Below are 18304 nucleotides of genomic sequence, written 5' to 3'. Positions count from 1 at the left end.
CAGATTTATTTTTTCCTTTCTCAAGAGAAAAAAAAGGATTCACATGTTAAAACCCAACAACAACAACCAAACAAAAACTCGAACAAAACCAAAACAAACCGACAAAACCAAATAAATGCCTCCCGCTCTGCCCCGGGCCCCACCGTGTCGCAAAGCCCTCCCGGGCCGGGGTTTGCGGGGAGTGGCCGAGCCCCTCCCGCTGGTGCGAAGGGTTTGGGATTTTCCTTCATCCGCGCTTGGGGGAAGTAGCCGGGGCAGCCCGGCAGAGCCCCAGGCCCCAACCCTGCTCCAGGGCATTCCTTCGCAGAGCCACCCCCGCCCTACACCCGTCCCCTCCTCCTCGGCCCAGGGTGCAGAGCCCGCTCCGGCCCCAGGGTCCGACCCGCAAGGCACTGCCCCTGCTCCCTCTCCCCGCTCCCGATGCTGGGAATCCCCGCTGGCGCTCCCCACCAAGGCCGGGAAGATGTGGGAGTGCTGACTGGTGAGCAGCAGTGATGGGCAGAGCGTGGTCCAGGCGATTAAAACTCAGCTCCGTCCAGGGGCTTCCTTTTGCAGACCAAGAGTCCTTCCGATGGCTCCCAGGAGCGACGGGGACTGACCTACGGGGAGATAGTTATTGAAAACGGGGCAATAAACCTATCGGATTTCCTTGCTGGGAGAAAGGTACATCTGGAGCTTTTGCTGCAAGCCTGAACTCTCTTTGCCAACAGACAGGTCCGTTGCAAGCGGGGCTTCCCGCTTTCTTCAGTCTGGCATGGGGGCTGGGCGTGTCTCTCGCAGTTTTACAACGTGTTTAGTGAGCAAAGAATTTCCCCAAAATGTATTCTTCAACTTTTTGTGAACTTGGAGTCAGTCCCGTATCTTGGAGTTGCTAAGTAACTCTCGCACACAAAACAATGTGCCTCCGAGAAGGAAGCCGCAAGCGGCTCCTCTTATAGGCCGGTTATATCATCTCTGATTAATTAACACTGGACTTGGGACAACAAAATTCTGTCACTTCCAGAAGTCACTTCGCTAATGAACGTGAGTTGACGTCAAGGGAAGGAGGGAATGAGGTAATGAAGGAAGGAAAGAAGCCTATCCAGAGAGATTAGCTTGCAGAAGAATTGGCGGGGCGAACTCCTGTGCTGAAGTGACAGAGATTGCTTCGCCTCGCAGGGAAATCTATAAATATGGTGTGAAGGGAGGCTTGAGGAGGGCAGCTCCGACCCGCCGCGGGCAGCCGCCGCTCTCCCCGGTCTTGGCCGGCCCCGGGGTTCACCTTCACCGCCCCGATCCCCGCTCCAGTGCAGGGGCACCTGGCGGAGGCATCACAACGGGCGCTCCCTCCTGTGGCGTTTGTACGGGTTTGTACGTTTTGTTGATTGATCCCAGTCCTGGGAGATGTGATCCCGATAGGAAACTGGTGCTTGTGCCGAGCGCTCTCTCCTCCATGTGCCTCTACCGAGGTAGAATCGGGGAGAGGAGGAGCACAGCGTGGCATCGCCCTAACGTAACGCTATGGGGCCGATTTCCTCCTAACCTTGATCCTAGCCTCCTAACCTTGATCCTCCTAACCTAGCCTTGATCCTACTCAGCTCGCTGGAAGGTTTACTGCTTTACGATAAGGATTTAAGCCCTTAAACCTCACGCGAGCCACTATTGATGTGTGGGGGTATAAGCCAGGGCAGAACTTGTTCCATGTCGAGGGCAGTTCCAGTTTTACAGACCCTGCTCCAGCGTCTAAGGCTGAACAGGTGGGTGAGCTTGGTACGGCCTTCCCTTGTCCCCTCCTGCACGTGTTCAAAAGCATCTGGAAAAAGTTATTTTCCTACTACACAAGTTTTCTTCCTAGAAAGTGCTTTCAAGAAAGTGGGTGACCAGTTACGGTGCAGAAACGGGCGTGATTCATTAGCCATATTTGCAACGGCCAGAAAACCGACCGCGCTGTCTTGTTCATATTGATTAGGCGGGATCTTTATCATTATTTTTAAGACCATATTTATTCCGTACCTCCTTTGCGAAGATTTATTTTGCTTTGCGTAGTTGAAGTCAAGTTTGTCAGCTCTGCTTTGACACCTGGTGGCTCGGTTGCCGTCCCTGAGCACCGGGGCTTGCAGGGATGGGGCGGCGGCAATGTCCCCCGCTGCGCGCCTGGGGACTGTAGCGCAGGACGCGCAGCGATGGCGGAGGGCACGATGCTCATCCCCGGAGTGACGGGGTTGGTCGCCTCTGTCGCTCCTCGCACTGGCTGAGGACAGCAGGCGCTCCCGTTCGACTTCGGGGACACCGTGGCAGGAGGAACCGAGCTCGGGAGCGGGAGGTGTCGCCTCTTTTCCCGGCGTGGTGCGATCGCCGGTGCTTGCCCCACACCGTCTCTCCTTCGCACCTCCATGAGACGTTCGAGTAGCTCCCGAGCGTCGTTTACGGTCCTTCTGCCACCCACCCCGCCGGGCCCCATCCCTCCGTCACCTTCCGGCTCTGATCTCTGCAGCGCCGAAACGAGACCCAGGGGGTAATTCTCCCTTGAGCACAGGTGGAGCGGGAAAGCAGCTGCGAGGAAATACCGGAGTGAACCTACTCCACCTGATGCGCTCCTCCCCGTCATCTCACCAGTGCGGTGCAAGCCGCTATCGGCCTTCCCGCTCTCCGTCCGCGGGTCGCGAATGGGTGTGAGCGGCAGGGTCCTGTGGCCGGGGGAGCTCCCGGCCCGGCTGGTGCAGCCCCTCTGCAGTGCGGGGGGGTACTCGGGCGGGCCAAGGCTGAAGAGCCTTCCCCTCTCTCCCGTACCAAGGCAAAGCAGTCAGGAGGGTGACAATTTGAAACAGATGGTTAAAATATTGTAGCTCTTATACAATAAGCAAAATCATCTCTGAAATCTCTCGCTTCGGCAACTGCTTGCTCTGTTCATGGCGCAGCCCGATCCTCTGCCAGGGAACACCGCGCCTGCTGCTGAGGGCTGGACGTGGATGACAACCCCGCACAGGCTGCGAGGGTGCGTTCGATGAGTAGCGTTTGTGGGCCCATTAAAATGGTGATGTGAACTTTTCTACCTCGCGCTGTTTAATGTAGTAAACATGCTCGATGTTGAAAATTTACTGTGAGTCACACTTACAAAGACTTTAAAAGTGGAGGAGTTTCGGTTCAGATTATAGCTCTTTCTGTGCAGAGGTCAGGAACTCGGTAATACTGCAGTGCAGGCCAAAACAAACTCCATATGATCTACTACTGGTTTCCTTTTAAGTTCCCTTTTTGCTCAGCGTTGACTTCCTTTTATTCCACTCCAACTTACATTAATCCCCGCTGTAGAAATGTTCCCCCTCCTTCCTCTCGTTTCTCTTTAAAAGCATCTCTGTAATGAAAATAAGTTATTTTTAGTGTCGTCTTTGTGGCCGTTTGGAGGGCCAAGGATTCAGATTGGAATCGGTGCAGGCGTATCCCCCGGGAACGTCGCTTTCCTTCTCATCATCCAAACCTCATCCGAAGCCGAGATTTTGAGAGGAGCTGTTAATTCCATGAGATCACCTTACGGTATTGTCAATAACAAACCATGGCGAAGCGCAAATGGACTTAAGGATGTCCTGTTCTCTATCACATGTCAGAAACGAGATTTTTAATCCTGTGTCGATGCCCGATGACGCCCGGGCAAACGACGGCCGGCGCGGCCATTCTTGCGGTGCCCACCTGCCTCCCGCCCCGGGGTCACTTGCGGAAGGTTTAGCCGAAATTTGGGCAATCCCGTTTATTTTTTCGAGATGTAAACCTCGCAGGATCATGGGCTCAGCATCTCCACGGAAAATGAACTTTCTCCCCTTGGCCGCTGCCGGCAGCAGGGATCACACAGACTCCCTGTGCAACCCGTGTGAGGGACGTGGGGGTACCCCGCTGCCAGGGCATTGCCCAACCGAGACACCGCGGCGCATCCCGCGGGAATTCGCCCTCAGAGGCTCAACTCAAACTTCTCCCCAAATCGCGCAGCTGCGACGCGGCCCCGCTGGGCTCCCGTGCTGGGGGCGGCCAGGTGTGGCGTGGGGTGCCCAGCCGGGCTGCGTGGGGTGCTGAGCCCGGCTGGCGAGAAGTGCCGAGCCCGAGCGCCTCCTCCCCCCGGCACTCATTCCCACCGCAACTGCAGCGGGAGGGCAAGAGGGGTGCGGGGGCTGCGAGTCTCTCCTGGGGCCGCCCCGAACCAGAGGCACCGGCTGCGGCAGAGCGGGATTTAGCGGTGAGAGCGAGTTTCGCCCACCCTTTTTTCTCCCAGCGCTTTACACGACGCCCAGCCCGCCTGAAAGCCGCTCCGGGCGCCCTTCAAAGGCTCAAACCAGCTCTGGCTGCGCCGTTGAGCTGTTGTCGGAGCTGCGAAGCCAGGAGCGAAGCGGGGCCGTGAAACGGGGAGGGCAGGAGGAGCGTTACCCGGTGAGCTGCGGCTGCACCCCGCGCCGGACAGGGCGCTGGTTTCCGAGCGGTTCCTTGGGGACGCTGTCACCCAAAGGCGGCATGCAAGACAGTGGCTGCGAGCTAGTGACAAGATGAATAAGTGTATTGCTTTATGAAAAAGCAAAGGAAGGGAAAAAGTGGATATTGTGGGGGAGGCTCTTATAAATGAACTGTCAAGGGAAAGAAAGTTAAAGGGAAATCTCCTGCTGTAAATGCATCGGGCGGGTACTTCTAATAAAAATCAGGGTCCTGGAGGAATTAATTACAGCAGCATTACAGGAAGAATTCGTGGAATTGCAAAACGTAGTTGGCACAGACCAGCACGGACTGCTATTGCAAATGGGGAAACTGCAGGAGAGTTTAACAATTCCTGAGCTGATATGCAGGACATTGTAGTAGCATAATAGCACTTCAGACATACTAATGAATAATAGTGTCCAGTGATACTGACAAATGATATTACGCATACTTCGAGATTGAAGTAACTTAATTTGTTTTTATATGCAAAAGCTTCCCACTGGAATCTGACTTATTTAGGTCGCTCCTACCTGCCACGAAGAAAAAAAATAAGGAAAAAAAATCCTCTTCTAATAACAGAATGATATAAATTCACCACATAAGTCCAGCGAATTTAGGTGTAATTAATCAACAGGGAGACTTGAGTTTATTGTGAGCGGCTGTTCCTCGGCATCAATCACAGCGCTCGACTGAAAGGCACGGGGGCTCCCGCCTCGTTCCACCTCGCGGTTCGCCGGGGCGAATGGGGAGCCGTGTTTTGGGGAGGGCCGGGAGCGGGGGACCCCCACAGCATTCCCCGGGGCGGGGGGGTCACCCCTTCAGCATCGCGGAGAGCTGTTCGCCGGCGGGCGGGGGGACACGGCCGGGCGGGGACTCCGCGGCGGCAGCGCCCGGGGCCGCCCCTGCGCTCCCAGCACCGCCGTTCCCCGCGGTCGCGCTCCCCGGGTTTGCCGCTTGCAAAGCGGGGAGCGATGGCCGGGAAGCCGCGCTCTGCAGCAGCCGTCCCGCTGCCGTGTACCGGCGGGGAAAGAGCGTGTTCCAGCGGTGAGCTCCGTTTATCGCTCAGCCACTCCATTTTTCTCCCTCTTGTCAAGCCCCTCTATGTAGTAACATCCATCATGAGTCACGATAGCTACTTCACTCCATTAACCACGTGGTCTCTTACACTCCCGCTTAAAACAGTTAACAGATTTGCCTTTTTAAAACAAATAATCTGCTTCGTTAGCCCGCAAGGCTGCCTATATTCGTTTCATTAATTTCAATGTGTCAATATCGGATATTACTTTTCTGTAAGGAAAAAGTTTTGTATCTCTTTTTCCAGCTATTTACAAGTTGACAAGCTTGCAGATTCGAAGAGACTTTTCAGTCCGAAGCCATTACTTTCTTTTATTTGCTTTTATTTTTCAAAAATTCATAATACAACGATAAAAGGGATTATATAAAATAAATTATCTTTCTACTGTTCTATATTTAAAAAGAACAACGAAGGCAATGTTGCTATTTTGGCGTTTCGGTTTTAATTTGATCGCGGTAATTTTAGTTCTAATTCTATGTATTTTCACAACAGTGACAATTTATACCAAATGACCTCACAGCTTGAATGCATGACATGGAATCAAATGAACTTGGGATCCACACTGAAGGGGTAAGGCGCTTTATTATTTCCTAATCTTTTGCCCTAGTGCAGTTGTTTTACTGACCTAACTTTATACTGCATTTTACGACTTGAATCCGCGGTCACTAGCACGAAAAAAGTACTGACCATTTCCGACAGTGGCTCATTGTCTGGCTACAGTTTACCGTGAGTTTAAGTATATTCTAATGCCCTAAGTTAAGTGTCCGGGTGCTGGCTGGCTCAGGCTTACTAGGTTAGGCGGGAGGTGTTGAAAAGACGAAGCTCCCCGGGCGCAGTTTGTGGCCGTCCTGTTCTGCCCCCCGGGGCTCGGGGGCCGGGCCAGGGGTCCCGGGACTCGCTGCTCCTGGTCCCGGTGCCGGTCCCGGCGGGGCAGCTACGGCTTCTCCACGCTCTCCTCCTCGAGTCGTCGCCCCTTCCTACCATCCCTCTTCCCTTTCCCTCCGTTCGCCAGGCCCTGCGTCCTGTGTCCCAGCCCTGCCGCCTCCCGGCTTCCTTCCTCCCGGCCATTGTCGCCCTCCCACCTGCCGGGAAGAGGCTCCGGCCCGCCTCCCCCGCGGGGTTTCCTGCCGCTGGGCGGGCAGGAAGGCCCCGAGGCGCCGCGGGGCCCCGCCGGGGTGGCGACGGCTGGAGGGGACCGCGCTCCGAGCCCCTCCTGCCCCGGCCCGGGCGGGCATCTCCCCCAGCTCGCACCTGGACCCCGCTCTCCTCGGCCCGGCCCCGGGGGCGAGGACGTGCTGCTGGGGGAGGAAGGGGGGTTAGAGTCCACCGGCAACCTGTGCTCGGGGATGGTTGTCCCCTAACGCACCTAGGGGAGCATGAGGTAGGACCCTACTGGTTTGGGGCACAACCATAACTTGACCTTGTTTCATCCATGAGCAAAACAACCACCTTTTGATCCAGGATAAAGCCAAAGGTTGCCTACTCTGCTCTGAGCTGATTATCTAATTGGGTTTGAAAACTCCCCTGCCGAAGGTAGGTATTGCCAACTTGCTCTGAGATGTTCTCAGTGCCTAAGTATGTGCGAACAGTCTTGAGTGAACAACAGGAGAAAAAGCCCATGTGGATCTATGCTGTCGTGTAGTTGTCCATAAATGTGAAAAACTTGTTCAAGATGGACTTAGTGTACAGTGCTGTAGCGTGATGAAGGAAAATGAATGCTATGGGTTGGCTTCTAGCTCATTCACAAATGGTGTTTGAAGGTTAGAGGAAGAAGATAGTAGCATAGTAAACTACCTGTATCAGAATGAACTAGAGAATGGAGCTTGGAGAGATCTGTCAAGGAACTCTCTTGGTTAAGAAGATCCCCAAATCCTACAGTTCTCCACAGTTCAGTGTCTTTGTTGCCAATCCTCTCTTTTGAAAGGTTATCTCCTATTTTTTTCCCGTAAGCGTTTTTGATTTCCTCTTTAAACTGTATCCTTTAAAGATCAGTCATTGCAATATTAGACACTGTTTTGTCTCTTCTGAAGAAAATATCCTGCAAAATGGAGAAACACATCAACCTTGACTGAGGTCCAAGTTATTAAAGCAAGGAAGAGGTTATTCTTTGGGGAACTCAGTGAAAAAAAAAAAAGGACACAATAGAAATATTAAAGGAGTACTGAACAAAATAAATGGCTTCTTACTTGTCCAGGAGTCAGACTGTTAGCAGTGTAAAGTATGTGACCTAGGATGCATGAAAGGGGTGCGGGAAAGAGATCAAGATGAATGATCTATGGTAAAACAAAGCTAAAAGTTTTGGTATAGGCCAAGATTGTAGAATCTGTGGAAAATCAGTGCTAGACATAGCCTCATCACTGGTAATATGAGCCAAAATAGTTATCTGTCTTTTCTGGCTGAGAGTTACAATACACAGTACCTCCAATCTCAGTTGCCATGAACATAAGGTATTCTTCCCAAGATTTACATCTTTAAAATATATGAACTGTTCATAAGTGATTCCCAGGCGTTTAGTATTTCAGATGCTTTTCTCAATCTTGTAGTTGTGATTTAAGAATTTTGGAATCAAGCTTTCTGTTGAAATATGGAGCTTCCAGATTCTGTCCAACGATGACAGTCCTTGTTTAGCTCCTTGCCTTGAGTTCTTCCCAGCTCTTCTTCCTGGCTTCAATAAGACTTTTGCACATTATAAGAAGGAAGAAAACATTAACATTAAGTTCTGCGAGTAGTTAGAGAACTCTACAATTACATAAAATTTATGGGTCATACACTTTATAGTTGACAGTAGACCAGTTCAGTAACTTGCTTTCTGGGTTCATGTTCAGCATAAGTTTAATGTACTGAAATGAAGCTGTTTGCTGTGCTTTTCAGGTGGAGTTAGTTAGCAGCTTCTATGCTGAAGTTATCTAGTGGCTTAACTGAGAGCATTCTGGTTTTATCTATTTACATTCTTGCCAATATCTGACTGATCAGCTCCAGATTAAAAGTTTGAAATTTGGCAAGGAATACTGTCAGGCGGTCCAAGCCACATCCTTTTCAGTCACTGTGAAAATCATGCCCACTGAGTTACGAGTTTATGAACAGTCCTGTTCTTTGTGTGTGATCAAAAGCAAGAGCCTGGCATCTAAACTATCAAATGATTTCATCTGCTCAGAGCCTGCTTCAGCTTTAAGGCCTTAGAAGATTTTTTTCCCTAAATGTTTTTTCCTCCCTGAATATTTTAATTTCAGATACAGAATAGGGTGCCTGGGTAAGGGGTGCAGGAGACACATGAGGTGAACAGAGGTGTATTCTGGCAGAGTGCAACAATGTGATAGGCGGGCAGGGGAAGCGGAGAGAGATGTAAATGGAGAAACAGATAGAAAAGGCTGCAGTGTGAATTCTAGGTGTTTCTATGTACTGGGAAACCAAAAGAAGATCTGATGGCCCAAACGGAGCTTCTGTCTGCAAGGAGTTGTTCCTGGAGAAGAAAACAACTCACCACTGCTACCATATAGTCCAAGTGACTTGATTCTGTGCTGTAGATTTTCACTTAGGTTCTGAATGCCCAAGATAGAGCTCAAGTTGTGCTTATAACTCCTATCAGGGACAACAGTCCACATTGGGTGCCTTGTGAGCTAGAGCATTGGTTATGTGTTGCCTGCTTGTCCAGGGACTTCCCTGTCACCCTCTGAACTTTGGGTACACAAGAGGCTGGACTGGCATGCTGTCTGCAAGAGCTGTCACACAAACTGGCAGATTCAAGGGTCTGAAAGGAAAGCTTCGTGGTTAAGGCAGTGAACATCACTGTGGGACTGGGTTTTATCTCTTCAGACCGTTTACTGGTGGTTTGTTCTTCATTTTGCGGTATTTTGTTTGGAGCAGCTGAGATCAGATTTATACTGTTGCAGGAAAGTCAGTGGGTCCTTTGCTTGTTGCCCGAAGAACTCAGGTCCCAGACATCTCACAATGGATGTCCCACCTTAGTGGACACCTTTCCCTTCAGCTTCTGTCCTTAATATTTTTGTCTTGCTTTCTTATTTATCCAATGTGGAAAATACTGCTTTCCCTTCAGCGTTGTTGTAGAGGCAGACCTCGCGACTATAAAACCCTCCTTGATATTTTGATGAGTTCTGTATAGAAGTGACATGGAAATTATGCCAAGCAGAAAGTGGTATAGCATGGTAGACAAGGGTGTAGCCACATACCCATCAGCAAGAGTTCACAGAAAGGTTGATTAGTTGTCTCTTCAGCTGCTCAAGTAAGAAATTTTGATCTATATTTCCAACAGTCATCTGAAATCGTGTATGTAACCAGACAATTATTTTTTCTTTTGGTTTTACTTGTGTGTTATTCGACATGTTCTGTGGACATTTGTATATGTTGCTGTTTGGTCAGGGTAACTGGAAGGAAAATTAGGTGTGATCTCTGTAGAACACTATTAAAACTGCATCTAAAACAAGGCAATGGAAACTTATTTTCTCCAGGAGTGAATGGTAAAGGCCTTTCTGTTTAGCTATGATGGCACTATTAGTAAAATTTGGAGGTGCAAAATTTCCTACTTGGGTTCAGTTCTGCAGTCAACATGAACTGGAAACAGACAATGACATATGTTCTCTAACACTGAATTTCCCCTTTCCCACTCAGAGTTGAGAGACTAATTTTGAAGGGAAATGTTGGGTGAAATCCTGGTTCCATTCAGGTCAATGGTAAAAAACCCAAATCAAACAAAGACTGTTGAAGTCAGACAGACCAGAGTCCCCTGAAAATTCAGTGCCTTCCCTTCATCAACCAGCTGGTTTTCTCATTGAAGATGGCAGAAGGGCTGTAGTCTGTGAAATCACATTTTTTAATATTCCTTTGCCTTGGAAAGTGCAGATAAAAATGCAGCGTTATACTCCACACTCCGTAACAGTATTAGACAAAAAACAGGCAGAAACATGATCTTCTATATAACTAATCAGAATCTTTTTGCTGTCTCCATACATATTTTTCCCAGGGTGCTAGGATGGTAAATATTTTAGCAGAGGGAATTAACTCTGCTTCTCTTCCTTTATGTTCTGTTATCAACGGGACTAGCCCACACCCTCACTTTGCCTCATTTTTGGCTCTGTTTCTAAACCCTAAAATTCCTGTTCCTGCATTGAAACACAATTAAATTGAAGCTTAATGTGGTGCCTGTTTTATGTAATCTTGCTTTCTGGCTTTTTTTATTCTTCCAAGTCTGAATCTCATGAATCAATGCGTATTCACATTTCATCTGAAATTTTCTAACTCTCCTCAGTGATGCCCTAAAGCTTCCCTTTTTTGGTTTATGAAATAATAATAATAAAAAGCTTAACTCTCCAGATTAAGTTGTAACTGCTTTATACATCAGACAGACAATTTCAATTTAACAAAGTAAAATGGTGTGAGAGAGAAATTGCAGCTTGATTATTTTTTAAAATATTCAGATTAGAGTGTCATCTTTTATGAGTTTTTTTATAACCACTTAGATTGATACAACTCTCACAAGCTGCTCTGTTTTTCATCACACATTCTCATCTGTAAAACCTTCATTTTTATTAATCTTTGTACAATCTGTACGACTTTGAGATTTATCATTTTAAAAGAGCTACTCTGCAAGTGTTGAGGATTTGCTGGGCTAATGGTAAACGCAAGCGCTTCTCAATACTCTACAACACATAGCGCTTGCTTAGCGTTTTATGTTGCATGAGTATGAGTCTTTGTTTCCCAGTTATCTAGAATTACATTTTATGGCTCTGTTTCCAGGTCTGTTTCTGACTGTCTAGAACCAGAGAACAAAATATACTGGGTCCTTTTTTTCACCAACTAACTCAAATTCTAAACATTTATAGTCCAGTCCTGTCTTTGTGCAGCTGCCATTGAGGTTAAAGGGAATTGTCTGTTTACAAGCAAAGGCAGAACTGTGAGGCCAAATCCTTCAGTGCTTCCTTGAACAAAAATTTCTGCATATATTGTTAGCGGATCTGGGCACATATTGCAGTGCTTTTGTGGAGATCTAGGCTGTTATCTGATCCTGAGAATCTAGTGGGATAATTTTTCATTACTATTCTTATAGATTTGGTAGCCTAAGCATTTGAGACGTTGTCTCTCTGCCTGACTAGAAGAGATGATGGTTAAGGAGACTCCTGTTCTCTTAAGATTTCCATTCACTTAATGTACTGCAGGTATAAATTAGTCGGTTACTTGTAGTGCTCACGTATGAGGGACTACATCTGATCATTATCTCTTGCATGCAATAAAGCAGGCGTTTGAGTTTCAGTAATATATTTAGGAGTTTTATATCAGTTCTTCAATCAGTGCTTTTATTTAGTATATAAATTGCAGCAATATGAAACAAGCCAACTATGCAAACTGTGGTATACACTTTGCAGTGTACATCATGGATGCATTGAGTAAAGAGGCTGGAAGAAAAAAAATGGTATTTTACAACAAGGTTACTATCGATGTGGAGTGAAGGTTGAAGTTTAAGCAGCAGTGATGTAGGGATGGTTTGTGAAAACTCCTCCTGCGGTCTTCCGGTTTCTCTGCTGACTGGAAAGAACATTCACCTGTTAATTTCCACTCCGTGAAGGTCAGATCATTCTGTACTGCTTCATAGGGAATAAATAGTATTTTAAACCAAGAAATCTCACATGATCCATTTTGCTGTCATCTTCTGTACGACCACGCTGAGTACCAGCCAGTGTTGATGGAAATGGGCCCAATGTAAAATGGGAACTAGGGCGCCCAATTATTGAAGCATCTCTTCTAGGGACCTGTGTAAGGAGACGGCTGTTTGTTACTTAGTATATTATGGGTCAAGAGGCTCAGAAAACAGATTTTAATCTGCAAGGCTTTATAGTTGTGTGTACAGTTTTAGTGAAGTATAACTAGAAATAATGGGAGGAGGTGTGAAAAAGGCTGAATGGTGAGGAAGGCTTCCCAATTCTGCAATAAAAGTCGAGATGGAGATCGTTTGGAGGATGCCTCTTGTTCACAGAGCCATTCCCTAAGGCACAGACAGGGTCTTTGCTCTGCTCCTTACTCCTGGGAGGAATTATTTCAGAACCAACTGATCTTTACAAAACCAGTTACCACTGAAAGATGAAACCCACATGAATTTGAAGGAAAACTTCGGCTGTGTTTTATGGTATAAGCTTTTACCGCATATTCCTGTTCCTCTTTCTAAAGTTTCTGTCCTGGGATTTCTTCTAGTCCCTTTTTTAATGATAATGTGTAAGGTTGCTAGCACAGGTGTGAATGAGAGGTTACACCGTTACTCAGGCTGACTAATGCTGAAGTTTATATTTACCCTTGATTTGCTGCTACATTACAGATCAGGAATAGCTTCTACTGCAGAACTTCCTCCTTATAGATAGTGGTTCTCATTTAATTTCTGTTTTAAAATCCACTGTTTAATTTGTAATTAACATGGGTATCACCAAGGGTGGGGTGGTTTTCAACCCTTTTTTTGACATATATGGGCTTGCTGCTTTTCAATAGAGAGGAAAGCTTGATGCTGGTGGGGAACGTGAATTGAGCAAATAATTTGTTACTTGTATTAGGGAACAAAAGGCCACATCTGGGCCTTGAGTGTAGAGGAGACCCTGTTTATTCAGACATGGTACATATCTGGAGAAGAGTTTAATCCATCAAGATCAGATAATGGTTTCTTCCTTTGTCTGTTATTACAGATAATATTACAAATCAGAGATACTTTCTTGCCACCAGACTATAACTTATTTCATTACGGTCACCTGTTTGCCACTTAAAATTGAAGTAAACAGAGCACACCTTCCTAAAAGGTGTACCCTTTGAACTGAATAGTGAGGTGGAACCAGGATTTGAAACTACTGGTTTAATCAGGGATGGACTTGATGTAAAGGGACTGCCAGGTGTCAGCCTGCAAGCCACCATGGGGACGGATAACCAGGAATGCAACCCAGACCCCGCAGTCAGAGCCGTTCACAAATACCACGAGGTTCACAAACCCTTTAGACATCTCTCTCATTCCAGGTCCGCTGGCTATTCTGCAAATCACTTAAGAGGTTTAAAACTTCCTTGTAACTCTACTCTGCACATGAACTTTGAGTGAAGAGAAAGGAAGGACCAGTGAAATGAGAGTCCGGGCCTCAGGGACCCCTTCAAATTGCTATTGCAAGCATTTGGCAAGGGCTGGGATAACATCCTACGTATCCGTCTCTGTCCCCAGCTCTGTGCCCTTGGGCTTTCTTCTGGGCTTTCTAATTTCTAGTACAGTGTAAAACATGAACATTTACCATCACCAATGCATGTTAATGCACATACGCACTGACATAGGGTACTCATTTAAAAAGAAAACCTAACATTTATTTACATAATTTTGATATTAAGAAGGTTGTGAACAGAAAACTCAGCCATGTTCTGAATGTTCTGAACAAGAGGGTGTAGGATTTTGAAGAATATAATTGGATAAAATATATGATTGTGACATCCCCAAGACACAACAAAGGTTACAGATTTTTAAACTAATTGTGATGATGCTGCATGAGGAATCTTGGAAATCTGTAGCTGGTAGAGATAGGTTGGTTTTGATTTTTTGTTTTTATAAAGGGTAAATTTGTAGCGCATCCTGCAAACTGGTACATGGGATAAATAGTTTGGACACTGATTTGTAATCTCTGTTTATGAGTACATGACTGCTATTCTTATAAATGTCATCACTTTCTTGGTAGTATCTGGTAATATCTGAGTCATGAGGTGCTGACAAAAATCCACTGCACTTTATGTGAAACCTGAGGCATTTTGCTCATTCCAAAAGATATTAGCAATAGCCAGCCCCGCATTTAACTGATAAATAATGTGTACATGTGCACATGACACAGTTATGCTGCTATGTAGATTTTTTCCTCTTACCTAGAATCTTTGTGGAAATACACCAGAGTTCAAATAATGAATTTTTAGATTTTTTTTTTTACTGGACTGTCTTAATGGATACTAATAGCTGTATGTATGGAGTCAGTGCATTGTGCCAGTGGGAGCAGATCCACACGAAGGCAGAGCAGGCTTCCTTTGCTGAATTTCATTTGAACTTGGATATCCTGGCTATAAAAGCGAACTCTGCGTATGTTATCATGGACTTAAGAGATGAAACCTCTCACATGGAGCTGAGTACTGAAAAAATATTTCATTTTTCCATTATTCCCCTCTTTATTTACAGCCATACAGCAGGATATGAAAATGAGAACCACAGTGCTCCTATGTTATACAGCTGTGGGGCCCAATACAGAATACACACCCATGGAGTTTTTAGAGGCATACAAGTGAGTATAGTAGGGCATTCTTCATAGGGAAGTAAAACTGCTACGTGTTTATAATGTTCATTTACTACTTCGCTGGTATTTATAAACCCATCCTGGATTTGTGGTTTCCTTGTGTTATCAAGAAATGCTGTGCATAAGTGTCCTGACTTCACTGAAGCCATTGAAGTGTAATGTAAGATTTCTTTCTGACACGGTCATTTTAAATTGTTCATTTCTTCTTCTAAAGCCTATCTGTGGGTCAGTATTCCTTACCAGCTTCTCAGGAGGGTCCAAAATACATGATCCAGTTTCCAACTTATAGCTCCAATCAATTTGGCTGTGTGAAGCTCCTGTGGTCAAAATGGACTATGTCTGATAACTAAATATAAGAAAGTGTTAGAAGACATTTTGCATTTATAGATTTCTGAAATCTGACTAATTCAAACATATTTCCTTAAAACATAATAAATGTTTGTTTCCTAATGACTAAGTAATTAGTGAGTATTTGGAAGGAACTTGCCATTCATGGGAGTTAATTTCCTCCCTTTCTGAAACAGTCATATCATCAATCAATAGCACTGTAAAAAATATACCTTCTTAAAACTGATGGCAAAGTCATTACATATTTGTCTCTTCCGTGTTGCTCTGTGTTGTCAACATACATCAATGTTTTTAGATAGTATCTTTTCTCCTTTTCCTTTTCTGTATAGTTTAGCAAGTCATTATTCAGTGGCAAGCGCTCAGAAATGGGCCCGTGAGCCAGCTTTTGTTGAGTGAATAAAAGTAAGCAGTTGACATTGTTTAAGGAAGTTAATTATCGCAGGAGGAGAAGATCATCTTTGATGGAACATTGTGACGGTGGCCAAAATGCATTAAGGCTGAACTATTCACCAGCTCCACCTAGACAGTCTTGGTGTTGTTTTGTTCTTTTTTGTTTTCTTTTGTTTTTTTTTTTTACCATTTTGTATAAACCCAAAACATTAATTTCCCTGTCCTTTAACTTCATATGAGTATTTAAAATAAAGACAACAATGCTACTCTGGCTTGTGCTCTGATCTCTTACACTGATATAAGCCTGAAAGTATTTCATATGCCAATGAGTGTTCTTCCAGGATTGTGTGATTATACATGAGGCCAGAATGCATAGCCCATTTAATCTTGCATATAAATATTGGTGAGAGGATTTCAAAAGTAGAGTTCACTGTATTTTATCTTTGAATAATTTTAATACTCTGCAAAGAACAGATTAAGGTATACTAAGGTTGTACTTCATCGACATAGAATAAAATAAAATTGCCTACTTGCAGTATAATGTATTTAAATATCTCTTTGTTGGGGAGAAGTGCCTCTGATTGTTTCTCTTTGAACGTGTTAAGTAAAAGCTCGAGAACATACAGATTGCATTAGCAAGTCTCTGTCATTGTAGGATGTCCGACGGGTGCCAGGAGTAGCTCCAACTATTGTCCGATCGGCAAGTGAGACAAATGAAAAACGTCCCTTCATGTGCGCGTACCCGGGCTGTAACAAGCGATACTTTAAGTTGTCCCATCTACAGATGCACAGCAGAAAGCACACTGGTAAGTGGTGACCTGGACTGGTGTAAATCACGGTATAGCACTGGGCAGCAAAGCGGGCAGGGTGGTTTTAAAATAGCATGAGGTGCAAGAAATGATCTGCCAGGTCAGAGGCAGTGAGAACGTGTCAGATGAAGTATGTGTGTGCTCTGTCATCTGGGCAATCCCTCTTCTGGATGCAGAGGGCTCTCTGGTGAAGAAAAGCACAGAGCAGTGCTGACAGCAAGGAGATCACCTCCCTCTCTTCCTGTTATAGGGCATCATTCAGGGCTGTGAATCTTCTTGCTCCAAATCTTGACTGTTGTTAACTATTAAGAAGAGGAGGAACCTAGACATTTAGACATTTGTCCTCCTGTATAAGGCTTCTCTGATTGGGGGTGGAGGCAGGGACTGATTGGCAAACGAGCTTCCTTGCTATGGGATCTTTCTCTGAGGAACTGAGCCTGAAGCCACTCATTTGTAGGCTGAGATCTGGATTCTCTCTGAGCTCAAGCAATGTAAGTTACATCTCAAAATGTGGAAATCAAATGATCTGCTGCATTTTGCCAAAGAATGAACAGAATTATTTCCCCCATTGGGAGATTTATACTGTTGGAAATATATAATTATGATATACATTTTGATATGTTCCTTATGCATTTTTTTTAATTGCCTATAATATTTTTATTTAGATGGTTCTTTCTGTGCTAATCTAAAGATCTGTGGATAAAAATCTGTAAGTGTGGATGCTCAGTTAACCATTAATATGATGGAAGGTCAAAGGGGCAACAGGAAGGCAGCCCATAATACTGTGAGCTAGCAGATTGCCTAACATTTCATAAAAAATAATTGCAGACTTATCCTTTTGGAGACCATGTGCTGACATTAGTTAATCGCCTAAAATAGTTGTAGGTGGGAAATTAACATTGCAAAACATTTTTAATTTCTGAATGGGCAAGTCACAAAATAGTCAGATAGACATAGAATCACAGAATCATAGAATGGTTTGGGTTGGACGGGATCTTCGAAACTCGTTCAGTCCCACCCCTGCCATGAGCAGGGACATCTTCATCAGCTCAGGTTGCTCAGAGCCCCATCTAGCTTGGCCTGGGATGTCTCCAGGGATGGTTCATCCACCACCTCTCTGGGCAACCTGGGCCAGGCTCTCACCACCCTCAGTGTAAACAATTTCCTCCTCATGTCTAACCTGGGTCTCTCCTCTTTTAGTTTAAAACCATCACCGCTTATCCTGCCACAACAGGCCCTGCTAAAAAAGGCCCATCTTCTGTGTTGCTCAGATTACACATTCAAAATAATTTAGGTTGTAACTGAAGTGTAGTCTTTAGAGCTGAATGCCTACAGAAATGCTATTCTATTTTATGTTAATAACTTGGAAGCAGAAGAAAATTTGGAGATCTTTTGGGGTCCATTAACTGCAATATTTTTCTTGAGTATGCCTAAACATTTCTGAATTTTTCTTATAATCACTGTTTCTTTCATTCTTAAAGTGATTTACACTGTATTTTAACAGTCATGATTTGTTTTTTCTGGTCCTGTATTTTATTCCATCTAGTTGCTTGGCTTTCACAATATTATTTCTGGATGCATCACAAGGACTTCAACTTAAATCTTTTTTTTTCCTTAACTGGAGAAGATTTCCAACATCGTACCACACATAAACTAGGCATGTAGAGCCACAAAAGCCCCAGAAGACATAGGGAATAGGACTGTGGCCACCTAACATCCCTAGAGAGACCTCTCCCTTTGTCTTTGAGGTCGTCCATGCCCCTTCCTTCTCCTTTGGTTTATGTGATAGTGGAATGGGATAGAAGATTTTTCTTTTTCCCCCTCCATACACCTCTTCTGTATGGCTGGTCCCAGATTTTCTGCCACTATATTTCAATATAATGATAACAAAATGTATTTATTCTCAAACCATCACAAGTTGCTTTCCATAAAAGGCCTAGTGGATTCCCAAA

The 18304-nt window shown here is 45.4% G+C and overlaps 1 protein-coding gene across 7 annotated transcripts in view; it reads left to right on the top strand.

Moving 5' to 3' along the window:
• Positions 1-18304, top strand: part of WT1 (WT1 transcription factor) — a 65679-nt gene that overhangs the window by 34196 nt on the left and 13179 nt on the right. For 6 of the 7 annotated variants that reach the window (XM_065838854.2, XM_065838853.2, XM_065838855.2 and 3 more), the window contains exons 4-6: positions 5999-6076; positions 14691-14793; positions 16199-16349. In XM_065838854.2, the coding sequence (XP_065694926.1) occupies positions 5999-6076; positions 14691-14793; positions 16199-16349 (332 nt within the window). Of the gene's footprint in view, positions 1-4227; positions 4393-5998; positions 6077-14690; positions 14794-16198; positions 16350-18304 lie in introns of those variants that run through there. The other variant, XM_071808853.1, reaches the window with a different exon arrangement.

Source organism: Patagioenas fasciata, chromosome 5, assembly GCF_037038585.1.
Source record: "Patagioenas fasciata isolate bPatFas1 chromosome 5, bPatFas1.hap1, whole genome shotgun sequence".
Taxonomy (NCBI): Eukaryota; Metazoa; Chordata; class Aves; order Columbiformes; family Columbidae; genus Patagioenas; species Patagioenas fasciata.
Note: the sequence above shows the minus strand (reverse complement) of the source record. Positions and strands in the feature narration are given on the sequence as shown.